Consider the following 20144-nt stretch of genomic DNA (forward strand, 5'->3'; position numbering starts at 1 on the left):
CAGAATTTTTACAGCATTATACAACATTTCTTAACATATTTGTAATCGTTAAACAAATGTTGCACTTTTACCTAATGCTTAGATCAAAGATTAAGGCTAATTTTCGCTATTGTGAATTTGTTACCAGTCACAATAGATATTTTAGGCTACATCATACTTCTATATTATTCAAATGGGAGGGGATTTCATATATTTTTGTTTAGCACTTCAATCAGTGAAATGACTCTAATCACAGTTATTGAACTACGCTAAGGTGCTTATAGTAAAGATGTATGATCTCGCTAATACGGACTTGAAATTCATCAAAAGTCGGTGTTAATAGATCAGGCTACACAAAACTTTTTTTTTACTTTTTGAGAATGTAAACTATAATTTAAAATTTTTGATAGTTTGTTAAGCACTTCAATCAGTGAAATGACTCTAATCATAGTTATTGAACTACGCTAAGGTGCTTATAGTAAAGATGTATGGTCTCGCTAATACGGACATTAAATTCATCAATAGTCGGTGTTAATAGATCAGGCTACACAAAATTTTTTCTTTTTTATTTTTTGAGAATGTTTTTGTTGATAGTTTGGTAAGCACTTCAATCTGTGACATAACTCCTATTTATAGTTATTTTACTACGCTAAGGTGCTTATAACAAGTTTTTGAATAATCTCGCTAATTCAGATTTGTTGACCCAAAAATCGGTATTATAAGATTAAACTACAATATATAGCTTTTCTATTTGTAACAAAAAATCATGGAAGCGATTCGGGCTGCTGCTGAATTGCAAGATTGTACTTAGTTTTCCAAAAGATTTCAGAGAACCATTACTTTCGATAAAGTTATATTTTTTTCAGATGATACTTCCATAGTGATTTCATAAAATGCTCTCAAAACAATTATAACTTCCTTAAGAACATTACATTCATTAAGTGGAAATGGTTATTCTGGACTTGACAGAGATAAATTTGTAATAACTGCATCTTTCATGGACACTATGCGCTGCAACATATCAAAAGTTTAATTATATCGGGTTACTACATCATGCTTCAATTTTATCTGAGGAATCCCTATCATATCCCTATTTGTTTGCTTGTCATTTAGTTTTTTTTAAAGCATGTGTACTTTTGTGGAAGTATGCCATAATTTTACTGACAAACAAATCTTCAATACTGCCTAACGCTAATTGTACAATTCAATTTCCTATTTGAACAGCCGCCCCCATATTTGTCGCATTATCTGTTACCACAGCGGCTATTTTATTTGCGATCCCAAACTCCTCAACAACTCCTTTAATTAAACTTGCCATATTTTCAGCAGTATATCTCTCGGTGTACTCCTCACAACCCAGCAGACTCGATTTAAAAACAGAATTTTTGTCTATATAGTGTGCAGTTATAGCAATATAACTTGTATGTGATTTGGATGTCCATCCATTTGTGGTGAGACAAACTGCCTAGGCGTCTTTTTATACCCTCCGCCATAGGATGCGGGTACACTTAATTTGGTCATTCTGTAACACCTCGAAATATGCGTCAAGACCCCATAAAGTTTATATATTTTTGATCGTCATGATATCTAAGTCGGTCTAGCTAGTCCGTCCGTCTGTCTGTCGAAAGCACGCTAACTTTCGAAGGAGTAAAGCTAGGCGATTGAAATTTTGCACAAATACTTATTATTAGTGTTGGTCGGTAGGGATTTTTAACGAGCTAAATCGGTCGACGTTTTGATATAGCTGCCATTTAAACCGATCTTGATTGTCAATTTCGGTTACGTTTTTATTTGTTATAGGCCTGAAGAAAAACTGCTGGATTCACACCGGCTTGCAAACTTTGGCCCACATTTTTCTCAAACATATTTGATTGTACTGCTTGTCGGCCTACTTCTAAATATAATAGAGGATGCCTCCTTTTAATGTGCCTACTAAGATTTCCTAAAGACCCAGATATAGTACTTATTGTTTCGCCTTACTGCCCCCATCCTCTTCAAAATGCTGCCAAATTGAGCTTTGCTTCGATATGGCTCGTCTGCAGAAGGCAATTGATAAATCATTTTTTTATTAACATTTTGTTATTTTACTTACAATACAATATGTCAATTTGAGGCCAGAAGTTGCGACGCCTAAAAAAAAACACCAATCGAAGCGCACAAAAACAATAGATTTGTTGACAATAAGAAAAATATTGTAATATGTGGATGCCCCCACATTTACTTATTTGTGAAATCATATTCATTTAATGTGGTTGCCACAAATCATTTATTTTTCATTCACCTAAATGACAACGTACACAGTTGTTGTCTGTTAAAAAAGTTGGCGCTTTTATTTAGTTGTTGTATGAAGCTGAAAAATATGTCATGTTAATCAGCTGGTCTACAAATTAGCAAAAAGGAGAAAAGGAAAAGAGTCCTTGAAATAAAAAGGAACTGTATAAAAGAAAGCGTTGGAACTAGTTCCAGCAGTTCCTTACTTGGATAAGTTGCAATGAACAAGTCCCATTCGGAACTGCCCAACTCTAACACACTTAAAGGCAACGACATAAAAACTGAACCCCTTTATCTTTCATTATTCTAATCTTGCGAAAAGATCATAGTGGACTGTAATAATTATTCTTGCTTAAATGTTATTAAATAAATATTTTACTCGACATTTCAAAAAACTACGCCCTTTGTAAACGGCGTCAAAATATAAAAAAAAACAAGAAACGAGATAAAAAAGAAAATCAAGAGAATAAATGAGATATGCTCTTGTTACGTAGCTAACAGCAATCATTCACAATAGCTCGTATACAGCCAGGGTTCACTTAACAAGGTACATCAAGCGATCAGCCGACATGCAATTTTTTGAATTTTCATCATTAAGCTTGTCAAACTTGTTATTAGTGTTTTTTTTTCTACTATATAACGCAGTGCAATGAATTTTTTATGAGAATTACATCTATTTAGAATAGCGATGTTCTAGATAAATACCAGTGCAGGTTTATGTAGAACGCATGGTAGAAACAAGAAGTAGCGGTATTAGCACAACAACAAACATCTATCTGCAAACCCATGGCGGCTGGTTGTATGTACCGGATTAACCCGATGGAATCCTTCATCGGCAAGGGCTGCCGCCTCAGTGTACAACACACTACCTTGATTTACAAATGTTGTAAATTCATATGTCAAAGTGTGTTTAGAAATAAACTTTGTTTTATTATTTATCTTCTTCAAATGTGTTTAATATTTCTATTTTCTTCATTATAATACTGTTTTGTTGTTTTTGTGTGGAATATGGGATCAAATAAAACATCCTTTTTAGAAAAAGCTATGTTAACAAGCATTTGGCATTTAGATTTATTGCAAAACAAAAATAAAAAAATTGTGCTCAGATGTTCGAATGATTTTCACAAATAAGTATGACTACCTGCAGAAATAACTCTATTGTGAATCACAAAATAAAATTAAAACCAATTATTTACAAAAGTTTAATAAAATTTATATGACTTCTTTGCCCATACATGTTTTGCAAATTTTAATTATAAATTTTTTCAAGCTGTATATTAAAAACGTTTAAAATAAAAAGAAAAAATAACGTACCTAAGTGCAATATGCTGCATTTTATCAGAGAAAAACATTTTTTGCGGACATTTATATGTTCCTGCAAATGACTTAACTTTTTATTAGTTGTTGTTGATGTAGAGGTGGCGATCCTCGTCAAGCTTCTGTAGGCGAGCAAGCTCTTTCCAGTCCAAAGAACCAATCGCCGCGGGAACAAAGATGCATTGATTATTTAGAGGCGCCAATAACTCACCTTGTCATATCGACCATCATAGGCACTCAGTATTTGTGCAAGAGCCGGTGCCGCCCAACCTCTCTTTGAGAATTTCCGATCGATACCACTGATTGTCCGCGACTGCCGTTGCAGTTACTCCGTATGGAGCATTCCACTATCCGCAACCTGTGGACGCGCCTAGTAGATCGCAGCTAGGCTTTTCGTAACAGCAGTGAACACCACTAAGATTGGACCTTAATGGTGCAGGCTGTGTGGTGCTTACATGTATCCCGTGCCGGTCTTCCATTAGTGAAACCTGGTATGTTACATATATACGAGCTGTATTTAGTACGCATATGCCTAGTAACTGCTGTTTACATCAAACTCGCATAAACACTGTAGTATTAATGTCTAGAATTTCTCCTCAGTCTTCTTTGCTCAAGTCGGTTTTACATTGGTGAAGGCACACTCAATGTCGAGTTATGCTTTCTTTGCATATTCATTGGTTCCTTTTTACATTTTATTATTTATACAAGTAAACTTTTTATTTTTGAATTTTCTATCCTAATTAATTTACTTTATATTCCGTTGTTCTTTGTTGGATTTCAATGGAGTAACCCATCAGCATCAATCTCTTTGGCTTAGCTGACTTCCATTACAACTAAGAGTGAGAGAGTTTTAGAAAGATGCTTATATAAAATACAGGCTAATTTTCGCTATTGTGAATTTGTTAACAATCACAATAGATATTTTAGGCTACAATAACTTCAAACATTCTAAACATTTTGTTTTCCTATTTAGCACTTAAATCAGTAATATAACTGCCAATACATAGTTATAGAACCACGCTAAGGTGCTTAAAGGAAAAAATGTATGATCTCGCTAATACGGACTTGATATTCATCAAAAGTCGGTGTTAATAGATCAGGCTACACAAAAACATGGATATTTGTTTTCATTTATTTTATTTGCTTTTTACATTTTATTTTCGACTTATCTAATTTAATTAACTTACGTTATATTCCGTTGTTCTTTGTTGGATTTGAATGGAGTAATCCATCAGCATCCATCTCTATGGCTTAGTTGACTTCCATTACAACTAAGAGGAGAGAGTTTTAGAAAGATGCTTATATAAAATACAGGCTAATTTTCGCTATTGTGAATTTGTTAACAATCACAATAGATATTTTAGGCTACAATAATCTCAAACATTCCAAAAATGTTGTTTTTTTTTATTTAGCACTTAAATCAGTAATATAACTGCCAATCAATAGTTATAGAACCACGCTAAGGTGCTTATAGAAAAAAAAGTATGGTCTCGCTAATACGGACTTGATATTCATCAAAAGTCGGTGTTAATAGATCAGGCTACACAAAAACAAGGAGATTTTTTTTTTAATTTTTGAGAATATAAAAAATTAAAATTTGTTAAAACACTTCAATAAGTGACAAAACTACTACCCATAGTTATTTTACTACGCTAAGTGGTTAACAAAAAATCTTGTGAATAATCTCGCTGATATGGGTTTGTTTAAACCCAAAAACCTGGATCAAAAAGCCCCATTATTAAATATACCAAACGTTATACAAAATATAGTAACATCACATTAAATTAGTGTCATTTTAATTTTCTTCATATTTCCCAACCCTAAGAATTAGCTAATTTCTTAAAAAAAATTAAGTTATTTGCAAATGGTTTTTTTTTAAATAATTTTGTCCCTTCTCATTCTTTTTTTCCAGACGTCTACTCCTTACCGGTACTCCTCTACAAAATGACCTTATGGAACTGTGGTCCCTTATGCATTTCCTTATGCCCTATGTCTTCTCATCGCATCGTGAATTCAAGGAATGGTTCTCCAATCCCATGACTGGCATGATTGAGGGCAATATGGAGTACAATGAAACGCTTATACAGCGTCTACACAAAGTGATACGGCCGTTCTTATTGAGACGCTTAAAGAAGGAGGTCGAAAAGCAAATGCCTAAGAAATATGAACATGTGGTCATGTGTCGTTTGTCCAATAGACAGCGTTATCTGTACGATGATTTTATGAGTCGAGCGAAGTAAGTTCGTATGCCAGAAAGCTTGGTCCATAGATTTGAAATACTACTCTGAACTGGTTATATGTTTATGATTTTTTAATTTTTTGTTTCTTTCCAGAACTCGGGAAACTTTGCAGACGGGTAATTTGCTGAGTGTTATAAACATTCTGATGCAATTGCGTAAAGTCTGTAATCATCCGAATATGTTTGAAGTACGTCCAACAATATCGCCATTTCAAATGGAGGGTATATCATATGAAACGTCACGTTTAATATGTGACCTAATGGAGTATGATCCGTTTAAGGTGAGTTTAAAGAAATAAAGAAACTGCTGTTGGGGCAAACAAATTTATGTTGTTTTTTCCATTTCCTTTTGCAGCACATCGACTTACATTCTCTAAACCTGCTGCTTGTGGAGCTAGAACTTACTCTCACGGCATATGTCTCCCACAAGTCTCGTTTGTTGGCTGCCCCCCGAAAACTAATCGAAGAAATTGATAGCATACCAGATCCCCCTCCACGATGTCCCACTGGGAAATATAAATTTCACATACGTGTGCGCGATACAAAGGTTCAGCAAAACATTAATGCACACACACAGCAAACAGTGAAAGTTGGAGCAAGTCCTGCCATGAGACTGGAGGGCAATAAATTTGTGCCCGTGTGTCAATCAATAGTTACGGCAGCAGGAGCAACAGCAGCAGAATCAGCGAATAGTCGCATTAGTAAACGTATGAACAATGTTATAAATCCCATTGGTTCACCTAAGATTGGGCCAATAGTACCCGTTTCCATAATGCGTGCAAGAGATCCCTTGGCCTTGCCATCGACATCATCCTCGTCCTCGTCTGTCTCCCACTTGGGGCCAACACCTGCAAAACAAATGCGTTTACAGGATCCTCTGAGTTTAGAAGGCATGGAGCATGATGGCATAAAGATGGAAAAGGCCGTGGATGATAAGGCCTTGGTGAAAGCTCTGGCCCAGCATGTAACGACGACTACATCGAATACCCGCCTTGATACCGGCTCCACCACTGTTAAGACTGAATCGGATGATGCCACTGTGGTGGATGATAATTCCTGCGAAACAGATCCCATCTTTAATATGACTGAGATATTGCAACAGCGCAAAGAACAAAGATTGGCACGTTTGAAGCTTATGGCCAATGTCAACAAGAGACGGGCAGAGGCCACACCCATTTATGGCTCAGATTGTCGCGAAGCCATCGAACATTGCTCGGAGGGCAGCCGTCTTTTGCAATATTCCACTTGGCATACCAGAGGTTATACGAATTGCATCACTGCCATGAACCGATCAAATGATAATTGGACTCTAAACAAAATTCTAAAGTGTTACGAGAGGCGTTGTGAAGATCTGAAGCATATTTTTCAGAACTATGTTATATATGTGCCGTCCGCGTGTGCGCCACGAATACGTTTCTATGTTAATAATTTGACATCGACACGTTTGTCACGAGAGCGTTGCATCGATAATACCATTCAAAAGGAAATGTCACCAAAGTTGGGCCTGTTGCATCCCATAATTTCGGCCATGACCACACAGTTTCCAGATCCCCGTCTTATACAGTACGATTGTGGCAAACTGCAGACTTTGGATGGTCTACTGAAACAGTTGAAGTATGAGCACCATCGTGTGCTCATCTTTACCCAAATGACAAAAATGCTGGATGTGTTGGAGGCCTTCCTCAACCATCATGGTCACATCTATTTGCGTCTGGATGGTGCCACCAAAGTTGAACAACGGCAACTTCTAATGGAACGTTTCAATACGGACAAACGTATTTTCTGTTTTATCTTGTCCACACGCTCCGGTGGTGTGGGCATTAATTTAACAGGAGCAGATACTGTGATATTTTACGATTCAGACTGGAATCCCACCATGGATGCTCAGGCGCAGGATCGCTGTCATCGCATTGGACAAACGCGGGATGTACACATATATCGTTTGGTCTCCGAGAAAACAATCGAGGTGAACATTCTGAAGAAGGCCAATCAGAAGCGTATGCTTAGTGATATGGCCATTGAAGGTGGCAACTTTACCACATCCTATTTCAAGAGTTCCACCATTAAGGATCTCTTTAATATTGACACTCAAACCCAAATATCGGGTGATGCCACAACAACAATGGCAATAACTTCATCACAAACTCAAAATAACAGCGAGAATTATGAAAAGCCTACGACTTCATTAATGTCGGCGCCGTCCTCATCAGCCTCATCATCGAGTGTGGTTGAAGCGATCACCGAAGTTGATTTGGAAAAACAATCGCTGAAGGCATTTGAAAGTGCTTTGGCCGCTGCCGAAGATGAACAGGATGTTCAGGCCACCAAAACGGCGAGGGCAGAGGCTGCCGCTGATTTGGCAGAATTCGACGAAAACATTCCCCTGGAAGATGTTGCCACCAATGTCGATGGAAATGTAGAACTAAGCAAGGCCGATTTAGAAATGCAGAATTTGGTTAAGCAGGTGAGTGATACGAGCCAAAATGTTTATTGGTGGAAAAAGCTAAGTATAAAAACATTTTTTTCACAAAAAATTTGTGTTAATATAGACAATTATTTTCGCGTTTTCATACTTTATATAAAATATATTTTTTCTATGGCATTAAATATTTGTTGTTGTCCTTGCATGATTTCAGGTTCAACTTGAATATTTAATGCCTAGATAAAATGTTATGACGCTCAGACATAGTTAAAGCGATTGTGTCACGCTTGATTATATCACTCAACGTCACACATTTGAAATTCTTGAGAATTTGTTGATAACTTTGTTTTTTTTTTTTAACAATTTAGGGCACTTCATATTCGAAGTTGAAAACTATCATTTCATGGTTATAGTTTTGAGCATGAATATCGAATGCCTAGATTAAATATATCAACGTTCAGACATAGTCAAAGCGATATTACTCACGCTTGGTTATATCACTCAGCGTTAAACACGTATATTCATATAAAAATTGCAACAATGGATTTAAAACAATTGACTGTTTTGTATGACTGAAAGTATTTCAAAATGACTCCTTTGGCATTGGACGTTTAAGGTTGATGGATACCTTCTATGGAAATAGCTCTCGACATGAATGTTTAATGCCTAGATAAAATAAATGACGTTCAGACATAGTCAAAGCGAAATTAATCACGCTTGGTTATATCACTCAGCGTTATACAAAAATATTAACACACCTACATACATATATAAACGATATAACGATGTTATTGTCGGCATTCGCCTTTCTGCTGCTTGTAATCACGTTACAGGTTATCGAGCTGAAAAATTAATAAAAAAAATTAAAAAAAAAAAAAAAAAAATGGTTGAAAAAATTAACTTTAAAAATTAAAATAAATACCAATGCTAAATATAGTTAATATAACGGTATAAAAAAAATAAAAATTAAAAAAAAATAAAAATTAAAAAAAAGAAAATAAATAAAAATAAAAATTAAAAAAAAAAAATAAAAATAAAAATTAAAAAAAAAAAATAAAAATAAAAATTAAAAAAAAAAAATAAAAATAAAAATTAAAAAAAAATAAATAAAAATAAAAATTAAAAAAAAAATAAATAAAAATAAAAATTAAAAAAAAAAAAATAAATAAAAATAAAAATTAAAAAAAAAATAAATAAAAATAAAAATTAAAAAAAAGAATAAAAAAAAATTAAAAAATAAAAATAAAAAATAAATAAAAATTAAAAAAAATAAAAATAAAAATTAAAAAAAAAAAATAAAAATAAAAATAAAAATTAAAAAAAAATAAAAAAAATTAAAAAAAAAACAGAAATAAAAATTAAAAAAAAAACAAAAATAAAAATTAAAAAACAAAAATGAAAATAAAAAAACGAATAAAAATAAAAAATAAAAATTAATCACTTTTCACTACAGTGGCCGATTGTATTCTCTAAAAAACAAAAAAATAAAAATTAAAAAAAAAATTAAAATTAAAAAGAAAATAATTAAAAAATTAAAAAGAATAAAAATTTATCATTTTTCACTACAGTGGCCGATTGTATTATCTGCGCCTTGAACATTATTAAGCAACTTAAAAAAAAAAAATTATACATTGACAGCCTATTAGTGGTAAAAGCTATCCTTAACATTTCCAATACATAACCATGGGGAAAAAGTTAAAATAATATGGATTCCGGGGCACGTAGAAATAGTTGGCAATATGCATGCTGATATGCCGGCAAATACGCATCACAGATCCATTACCAGAAAAAGAAGACATTAAAACTTTCATCTGATACGAATATCGAAAACATTAACAAACCATATAACAAATCTAAAAGAATTAAAAAATCACCATTACTCTTGAGTAAATATAACTTACGGTAAATCATTGTATCCTACTCACATTGATAAAAACAAAATACGTACTTTCTTTCGGCTTCGTATGGGTCAGACGATCGAAACTCACCAATATTTACTCAATAAGAACTAGGGAATAATGTCTTCCCAACAAAAAATACAAAACGCTATCTCCAAATTTATTTTCAACACAAATACCATAACTTAGCCTTAGGCCTTAGCAGCCATCATATTATATCCCTAAGAAATAAATAATAAAAAAGAAAATTAAAAATAAAAATTAAAAAAATAAAAAAAAAATTAAAACAATAAAAAAAAATTAAAAAATAAAAATTAATTAAAAAAATAAAAATTAATTAAAATAAAAAAAATTTAAAAAATAAAAAAAATTAAAAAACTAGAATAAAAAAAAATAAAAGTAAAAAAATTAAAAAAAATAAAAAAATTGAAAAAAATAATAAAAAAAAACCAAAAATTAAAAAGTTTCTCCCGCCCGAATCTTGGGAACCCACCACCATGGATTCTGCTAAAAATTTATACAAAATAAATTTAATCGTAGGGCATAATTTTATTCTATTGGGTTGCCCAAAAAGTAATTGCGGATTTTTTAAAAAAAATAGATTAGTATACCCCCATCCTATGATGGTGGGTATAAAAATGAGGTTCTCGAGCTTATTTTAATAAACAAAAATACACAAAAAACGCATTTATCGAGGTGTTACAAACGGAATGACGAAAATAAAATAAAAATAAGGAAAATTAAAAAAAAAAATAAAATACAATAAAAAAAAATTAAAAAGAAAATTTAAAACTAATTTTAAAAAAATTAAAAAAGTTAAAAAAGAACATTTTTTTAAAAAACAAAAAACAAATTAAATATAAAAATATAAAAAAGGAAAAATAAAAATAAAAAAGAAAAAAAATTAAAAACAAAATAAAAATTAAAAATAAATAAATAAAAAGATTAAAAAAAAAAAATAAATAAAAAGATTAAAAAAAACAATTAAAAAATTTAAAAAAAAATCAAAAATTTTAAAAAAAAAATCAAAAATTTTAATAAAATTTAAAAAAAAATTAAAATTAAAAAAATAAAATAAAATTAATATAAATTTATTTAATTGATCTTGGAATTTTTTAGTTTCCACCTTGATTCCGTAAAATTAAAGAAAATTATCACTTTATTTATATTACTTTTTTATCGTCATTTTACTTTGAAAACTCGATTTTTTTTATTAATATCTACTGTGTTATGTTCTTCTTTACAGTTATCACCTATCGAACGATATGCCATGCGTTTTGTGGAAGAAACTGGAGCGGCCTGGACAGCCGAACAATTGCGTGCTGCTGAAGAAGAGCTCGAAGCGCAAAAGCGCGAATGGGAAGCCAATCGTTTGGCTGCCTTACAAAAAGAGGAGGAAATGCTGAAACAAGAAGCAGACGCTGACGAAATGTTGACATATTCTCGGAAGGATGCCACAAATCAGGTTAATAGACAAAAATCTAGTCTTAAGACAAATAGGAAAAGAACAAATTCGACTAGAAATAGAAATACTGCAGCAACTAATCGTCAACGATTGCAACAAATAAGAAATCGTAGATCACGATCGACTGGTGTCGATGCAAATTCGGCAACAGCAAGATCTGGTCGACGTGGCGTTGGTGGTAATCGACGCATTAGTAGAAGGCAACGTCAGTTAAGTGTACCAAGGGGTCGTAGGAATGTGGGTGATAAGACACAACAAAGGCGACAACAAGGACGACGCGGTCGTCGTCGTGGTGGTAGGAGTAATAGAGGCAGTAGAGGAGGAAGTTTTAGGAACGAAAATAGTGAGAACGATGAAGATGAGGACAATGATGATGATGATGAAGAAGAGGAGGAAAATAGTGATGAGAATGACAACGTTGACGAAAATAAAATAAGCGATAGTAATGAAGAAACGACTGGGGTTGAAGAAAGCGCAGAAGAAATTGAAGAAACGGACGAAGATCAAGAAGATGTCGACAGGGATGAAGATGATGAAGAAATTCAGACAAGCGCAGATGAAGTTGAGATTAGCGAAAAGTCTGAGACTGAACAAGAAGGTGAAGAAGATGAGGAAGAGGATGATAGCCAGCAATTAAGTCGAAGTAGGTTGAGATCTCTACGAGGCTCCGTTAGCGGCAGTTCTAACAAAAAAGCCATAAAGACAGTTGCAAGGGTGATGCGTAAAACATCACAGCGACAGTCTTTAGATTCCCAAACAACCAATAGAAAGATCACGCGCACATCAATGGCAGCAGCTAGGTCGGGCAATCGATCAATCCAGTCACGTTCTCGAAAATCAAATTCAAATAACTCCTCATCCAACAACAGGAGCAGGAGTGCTGGAAAACTTTCCAACAAACCGGTCAAGACAGGAGTTAAGAACCAAAAGCTTTTGAGCTTTGCCAGAAATCGTTTACAAAAGCGTCAGGAAAAAGCCAAAAATAAAACGGAAAATCAACTTAAAAGAAAATTGAGTCCTGGAAAGAGACCAGCGGCCAAGAGAAGAAAGCCTATCGGTGGTGGCAGAGTATTAAGACATAGTCCTAGAAAGTCAGTTCAAAAGGATGCGGAAAATGAGAATGAAAATAATGAGGAAGAGGAAAATGATGATAATAGCGAGGTAGAGGAGGAGGAGAACGAAGAAAATACCGCTGAGGAAAATAATGAAGATACAGCCAACGAGCAGGCCACGGCCGAAGAGGATGACAATGATGATCACGAAGATGATCAGGAGGAGGAGGAGGAGGATAATGACGAGAATGAAGATGATGAAGAAGAATTGGAGAAACCTATAACCAATCGAAATTATAGAGCCCGTCCCATAGCCATACGTTCCCGAGGTGGTAAAACCATGAAACCACAGGAAGATGATGAGACTGAGGAAGAGAATATTGTGAAAAAGGACGATGAAGATGATGACGATGAAGGTGATGAGACATACCGTAAAAATCATAATGATAATGATGAAGAAGACAACGATGATAAGTCATCATATGCAACGGCCGGTGACCACATTGAAGATGTTAATGAACAACACCATGCTGATGGGGGTAATTCCAGCAGCATGGATACCTGGAATGTGCATAATCAAGCTCAGGACACCACCACCAATTCTACATACTATAATGTCTCCGATGAAACAGATAGTGATGATAATGAGACCTTGGGCACAAGTTTAAACTCAACCCTTAAGAAGACACCCATTTCGACTAATCGAAGTCTGCGTTCTAATTTAGCAACTGCCGGCGGAGTGTCAGGTTCAGACTCTAATAATTTCAATACACCACAACGCAGTGATAATCAAACACCACGTACACGATCACGAGGTTCGGTGAAAATCAATCTATGGAAATTAGATGATAGTCCTTTATTACATTCGACTCCTTCTCATAGCAGGGAGGGGGGAAGCAGTAGGCATAATCGAAGCAGTGCTTATGGGACCGAAACTGGATATGGCTCTAAAACCAGTGAAAAAAGTGCTAGTGGTGGTGATAAGTCAAACATAATCACCCTCAGTCCCATGAAGACTCCAACCTCTGTAACGCATAAAAGAACCTTGAGTAATGTTAAATCCATTGAAACTCCCACCAAATCTTCTGCTGCGGGTAATTTAACCACTTTACATCGTTGGCTTTTAAAAACTCCCCGTTCCAGATCCAATTCGTCTAGCACATCACATACTCCAAATGGTCCTACTACAAAATCGACAGTTAATGAAAGTTCATGATGAAATCTGGTGGTCCGCAAGGATTTGAAGTAAACGCTTTGCTTTGCCTTGCTGGAAGATATATTGGAACAGTATTAACAAGCTCATTGGCCAATGGTTCACAAAATGCATTAAGAGACGTGACTTGCAGCGACTAACATGAATTGGAGTCTGCAGTATAGGCAGAGTTGCAGTTGTTCTTTTCAACTTTATCTTTTAAAGCTACTGGGTTGTTTACAGGAATATTTTTTATATTTGTTGATAATATAATTTTGAAAACGCAAAAACCTGCGACAGATGTTAAAGATTTTAGAGCAAAATGGCAAAGAAAAAGGGAAAACGTTTACATAGAAATTTAGCCCATCGCCATGTCTAACGCCATATTTTAGAACATTTGCTGCTGTTCATGCCCCATTGAATTTCTGCTGCCACTTGATGTGCGTCATTTGATGAATTAACTTTTTATTGGCTGATATAAATTTTTGCAAGGGCTTCTTGTTAAGAACTATCAACAGCGCTTGGCTTTTTATTATTAATTTTTTTTGTAACTCTAAAAAACTGCAATAATCATATTGCAAATTAAAACACTGTGTATGTAGATGCACTTGACTATTTTCCTTATATTAGATGTATTACTAGGAAACTTGCATCAAGTTTCTCTTCAAAACTCATATAAGAGAGTGAGCTGTATAAGAATATTTAATTTTAGAACAAGAAAAAACGTACACATACCAACAATAGTTTTAAACAAAAACAAATCCCAATACTCAACATAATGACCAAACTATTGTAGACAGGCATACTTAAGAAAAAAATCCCTGAGTCTCGATTTACATTGGGACATTTTAAAAGCAACAATTCACAGTTTGTAGGAAAGATAGAGAGAGAGTGATAGAGGGAGAGAGAGTGTTAGAGGAAGAGAGAGAGTGATAGAGGGAGAGAGAGAGTGATAGAGGGAGAGAGAGAGTGATAGAGGGAGAGAGAGAGTGATAGAGGGAGAGAGAGTGATAGAGGGAGAGAGAGAGTAATAGAGGGAGAGAGAGAGAGAGTGATCGAGGGAGAGAGAGAGTGATAGAGGGAGAGAGAGAGTAATAGAGGGAGAGAGAGAGAGATAGAGACAGAGTGAGTGATAGAGAGAGAGTGATAAAAAGTGAGAGAGAGAGAGTGATAGAGAGAGAGTGATAGAGAGAGAGAGTGATAGAGAGAGAGTGATAGAGAGAGAGAGAGAGTGATAGACAGAGAGAGAGTGATAGACAGAGAGAGAGTGATAGAGAGAGAGTGATAGAGAGAGAGTGAGTGATAGAGAGAGAGTGATAGAGAGAGAGAGTGATAGAGAGAGAGAGAGATATAGAGAGAGAGTGATAGAGAGAGAGTGCTAGAGAGAGAGTGTGATAGAGAGATAGTATGAGAGAGTGAGAGAGATAATAAGAAAGAGAGCGAGATAGTAAGAATGGCAGTGAAAGAGAGAGCGAGAGTGAACAAGTGAGAGAGTTTGAAAGGGTGAGCGAGAGCGAAAAAATGAGCCAGCGTTATAGGGATTAAAAGATAAAGCGTGAGATTGAAAGATAATACAAGAGCGAAACAGAGCACAAGAGCGAAAGAGAGCACAAGAGCGAAAAAGAGCGAAAGAGGGAGAGAGAGAGAGTAAGTTTGAAAAAGAGAGCAAGAGTGAAAGAGAGAGTGAGTGTTAAAAGGAGTATGATAAGAATGAGATTAAGAGAGAGAGTGAGTTTAAAAATAAGTGAGATAAAGAGAGAGAGAGAGAGTGATTGTGAAAATGAGTGAGATAAAGAGAGAGTGAGAGAGTGATTGTGAAAATGTGTGAGATAAAGAGAGAGAGAGAGAGTGATTGTGAAAATGGGTGAGATAAAGAGATTAAGAGAAAGGAAGTGTGAGAGTAAGAGAGTGTGAGAGTAAGAGAGGGTAAGAGTAGAAGAGAGTGAGAGTAAGAGAGAGTGAGAGTAAGAGAGAGTGAGAGTAAGAGAGAGGGAGGGTAAGAGAGATGGGGAGTGTGAAAGAGTAAGTCATATTGAGAGGGTTCGAGAGATAAAGTTAGAAAGAGTGATAGAGAGTGGCATGGAGAATCGATTTCTTTCCCACAAACTGATATTTATATTACTAGAATCCCGCTGTGACTTACACCATATTTCACAGTGAGATAAAAAGTTTGTCTTCTCAGTCTTTTTAAAACACTAAAGCTATCTATTACATAAGAGATTCACTTCTTTACTCGTTTGTTACCGTGTGTAGTAATCGAAAGACTTAGGACACACATCATGAAAAAAAAAAACGTTTGCGTTCTAAGTCCTTTAATAACGGCATTGCTATCTACTACTGCAATGTTGTGGATGAGGTAATGGAAAGACTTAAGACACATACATCATATTTTGCACTGGAAAAACAAGTATGTGTTCTATGTCTTTAGATAACAGTACTACTATCTCTTACTGGAATACTTCGAAAGAGTTAATGAAAAGACTTAAGACACATACACCATATTTTACAGTGAGAGATTAAGTTTGTGTTCTAAGTCCTTATTGTATTACACTGCTGTAAACTAATCGAAAGACTTAAGAAACATACATCACAATTCAAAGTGATAAAACAGGTTTGTGTTCTAAGTCTTTTGATAGAATCACTTCTATTTACAACTTTAGCAGGCCTCTTCTGAGAACTTATCAAATGACTTCATTGAGTGTAGTTCATAGAACATTTCCTCCATTCGGAAAATTTTAATAAATTCAAACAAAAATTGATATTTTCATATGAAAAAGCAAAAAATAAATATCTTTTGTTAAAATTTGTTTTTTTTTTTACGAAAATGTCAATGAAAAAGAAAAAGGGAAAGGAAGTTTATTCATAACTAGATTTTAATTCTAACTAATTCTCATTATCCAATTGGTAAGATTTTCTGTCATCTTCATCTTTCTCAGACATTTTGAAAACTTTTTCTTCTCCAATATTGCAGTTGTCTTCAAAGCTAGACAGACAGTTTTTGACATATGTCAGACAGTTTATGACAGATGTCGCACAGTTTATGACAGATGTCGCACAGTTTATGACAAATGTCGCATAGTTTACGACAGATGTCGCATAGTCAATTGTCTTCAGAGTTGGTCATGTCAGTTTAAAATTGAGTTATTGGCTCTCATGTAAACTTTTTGTTTAATTTGTAAATAATATAACAAAATCTAAACCACAAAATCTTATCCTTAATACTTAGCATTACTATTTGAATATAGTTAGTGGTAAAAAAAAAGATAAAAAGCAAAAAACAAATTATATTAAGATTAGGAAAGTAGCAATACAAGCAAAACAAAACAAAATCCGGAATACAGATTGATCCCTATGCTAAACATATAAATGTAATTAAATACACAGACGATACATACTCTCATAATAGCTACAGCGTTAAGGAAATATCATATTACTAACTAACAATTTCATCGAAAAAAAGTAAATGGAGTGTAAACCAATGGAAAGACAATTTAGGTTGTTTTTTTAATTTCATATTTATGAGAGGGTTAAGAGAAATAGAAAGAGCTAAGGTAATCATGGAACTTTGTAAACTGTAATTGGTCCATATTTGTTTTTTTTTTTTGAAAGTTTTCGCATTCCAGCTAATAAATTTTTTTTATAAACTCATAACTCCCGAGACATAACTTGACATACTGCTTACAACTTTAAAACTGAGCTTTTCTCTTTTCCCTCTGCCATCATCAAATCATGCAAGAAAATATCAAAACGTTGTTTCATTAATTTTTAAATATTTTCGTTTTTGTTGTTAAGTTAGTATAGTAAGATTTTCTAATTTTAATTGAACATAAAAAAAAAACTTAAAATTTTAGCTGCGTATATATATAAAACAATTACAAAGGACTTGTGTATTTTTTTGTTGTTAATTTATAAACAAAATAATGAATATAAAAACATCCCAATTAAGTTTCTATAAAAAAAGGAACAATTAATATTTATTAATTTATATATATATAATAAAAAAAATCCCCCAAACAACAATTGACTCCTTATAGTAGTAATAAAACATAAAAAAAAAACAAAAAAATTGAAACTATATAAAAAAGAGAAAAAATAAAAGCTTTTAAGAAAATAATATAATTAAAAAAACATTAACTACCACCAAGTGTTTTTATTGAAGTTTTATTTATTTTATTGCCTCAACAAAGTGAAGACAATTTTGAAAGAAAAGAAAATTTGAAAAAAATCTTTGGCCCTTTTTTTAAAACAAACGAATAATAGGAATAAAAATTACAGAAATTCTTAAAAAAAACAAAAACTGCTAAGAAAATGAAATTCAACAAAGAAATGTCACTAAAAATATTATTTTCTTTAAAAAAAAGGAAAAAAAATCTATATATCTGTTTTGGTGTCTTATTTTATTTTGAAGGTTTTAAAAAAGTAAAAATTTTCCACCCCCAAAAAATTCCCCATGCTTTGGAAAGTTTGGTAATGGCAATTCTCTTGTTAAAAAAAGAAATTAAATTAAATTGTAAAAGTAACACCTCCCCCTAAACTTTTGAGGGCACCAAAACAGTCGTTAGTAAGCCTTTTGAAAATATAATCATCATCATCAGATATCTGCTATCCAAAGTTCTCTTTGCCATTTCCAAACGGCCTTAGATTTGTTATTTTCTTTTTTTCGAAAGATTGTTTTTACTGTGCGCTGTTGTCAAGTTATATTATAAATAAAATTTCTATAGAAACCTTTCCATTTTAAGAAGAGCCACCAAAACAGTATTTCTTTTTTTTTGCCTTTGTAATATTTCTTCTTAAAAAGAAAATAATATTTTTTGTGTAATAATACATTTTCTTTTCTTTTTCCCTTTTATTTTGGCAAAAATATTTTATTGCAACCATCTACGCGAACTGCTACTACTACTACTACATCCTTCTACCCACCCATCATTTGTCTGCACTCTACTCCTATTGTTGTGGTCGACCAACATTGTCTTCACTTAATGCAAAAAAAAAAAAACAAAAATGTATAGATATGGATTTCAGCAAATACAATGGAGCATATGCCGGTAAGTAAATTTGATATTTTTTACATATAAAATTGAGGAGACTTTTTATAAAACCAAAGTTAAGGGCTTCGAATATTTAAAAGCAAGTCTATTTGATAAAATGGATAAATAATAACAAGAAGAACCAGTAAGGAAAGGCAAAGGTCAGGCGGTGCCGACTTTATAATACCCTATACTAATCTTATTCTGAATCAATTTTGATGGACCCCGGCGGATGTCTTCGGATGGGTTAATTAACAATCAAATATCGAGCAAATATGTTCAAACTGTAATAAATACGGTGGAAAAATGAAAACATTATTCCAAATTAGCCAAAATCTGACAAACATATATATGGGAGCTACATCTAAATCTGAACCAATTTTGAACAAACTTCTTAGATATTGTGGTAGGCATCGAGGAAAGAGTTGTGCACAATTTTGGGAATATTGGCCTTGCAGTGATCCTTGAAGTGAAAATCGGGCGAAATATATATATGGCAGCTATATATAAATCTAAACGGATTTCTAAGAAATTCACCAGTAATATTAACAGATATAAGAAAAACCTTCGTTCCAAATTTGAAGAGAATCGGTTAACAAATGAGCACTCTATTGCAATATTAGTCTAAATCTGATGAACATATATATGGGAGCTATATCTAAATCTGAACCGATTTCTAGCAAACTCCTTAGACATTGTGGTAGTCGTCGAGGAAATCGCTGTACAAAATTTTGGCAAGATTGGTCAATAAATGCGCTTGCAGTGACCATAGAAGTGAAAATCGGGTGATATATATGTATGACAGCTATATCTAAATCTGAACCGATTTCTATGAAATTCAAAATTAATGTCTAGAACCAAAGGAAAAACCTTCCTGCCAAATTTCGAGAGAATCGGTTAACAAATGACCATTTTATTGCAAAACTACTTCAAATTGGACGAACATATATATGGGAGCTATATCTAAATCTGAACCGATTTCGACTTAACTTTATAGATAAGATGTTGAAGAAAGAAAGAAGAAGAAGAAAGCGTTGTGCAAAGTTTCGGGAAAAATTACCAGCAATATCGAGAGTTATAAGATAAGCCTTCCTGCCAAATTTCGAGAGAATCGGTTAACAAATGACCATTTTATTGCATTATTACTGCAAATCGGACGAAAATATATATGGAAGCTATATCCAAATCTGAACCGATTTTTTCCAATTTCAATAGGCTTTGTCTCTAGGCCGAAAAATATGCCCATACCAAATTTGAAGACGATCGGATGGTAATGATGACC

General features: G+C 33.6%; 1 protein-coding gene across 1 annotated transcript in view; it reads left to right on the forward strand.

Annotated features, from left to right (window-relative positions):
• LOC106082327 (helicase domino) overlaps positions 1-20144 on the forward strand; it is a 64331-nt gene that overhangs the window by 35329 nt on the left and 8858 nt on the right. The window contains exons 7-11 of the mRNA XM_013244770.2: positions 5480-5803; positions 5901-6087; positions 6162-8270; positions 11373-11591; positions 18845-18880. Coding sequence (XP_013100224.2) covers positions 5480-5803; positions 5901-6087; positions 6162-8270; positions 11373-11591; positions 18845-18880 — 2875 coding nt within the window. The remainder of the gene's footprint in view (positions 1-5479; positions 5804-5900; positions 6088-6161; positions 8271-11372; positions 11592-18844; positions 18881-20144) is intronic.

Source organism: Stomoxys calcitrans, chromosome 5 (genome assembly GCF_963082655.1).
Source record: "Stomoxys calcitrans chromosome 5, idStoCalc2.1, whole genome shotgun sequence".
In the NCBI taxonomy this organism is placed as follows: domain Eukaryota; kingdom Metazoa; phylum Arthropoda; class Insecta; order Diptera; family Muscidae; genus Stomoxys; species Stomoxys calcitrans.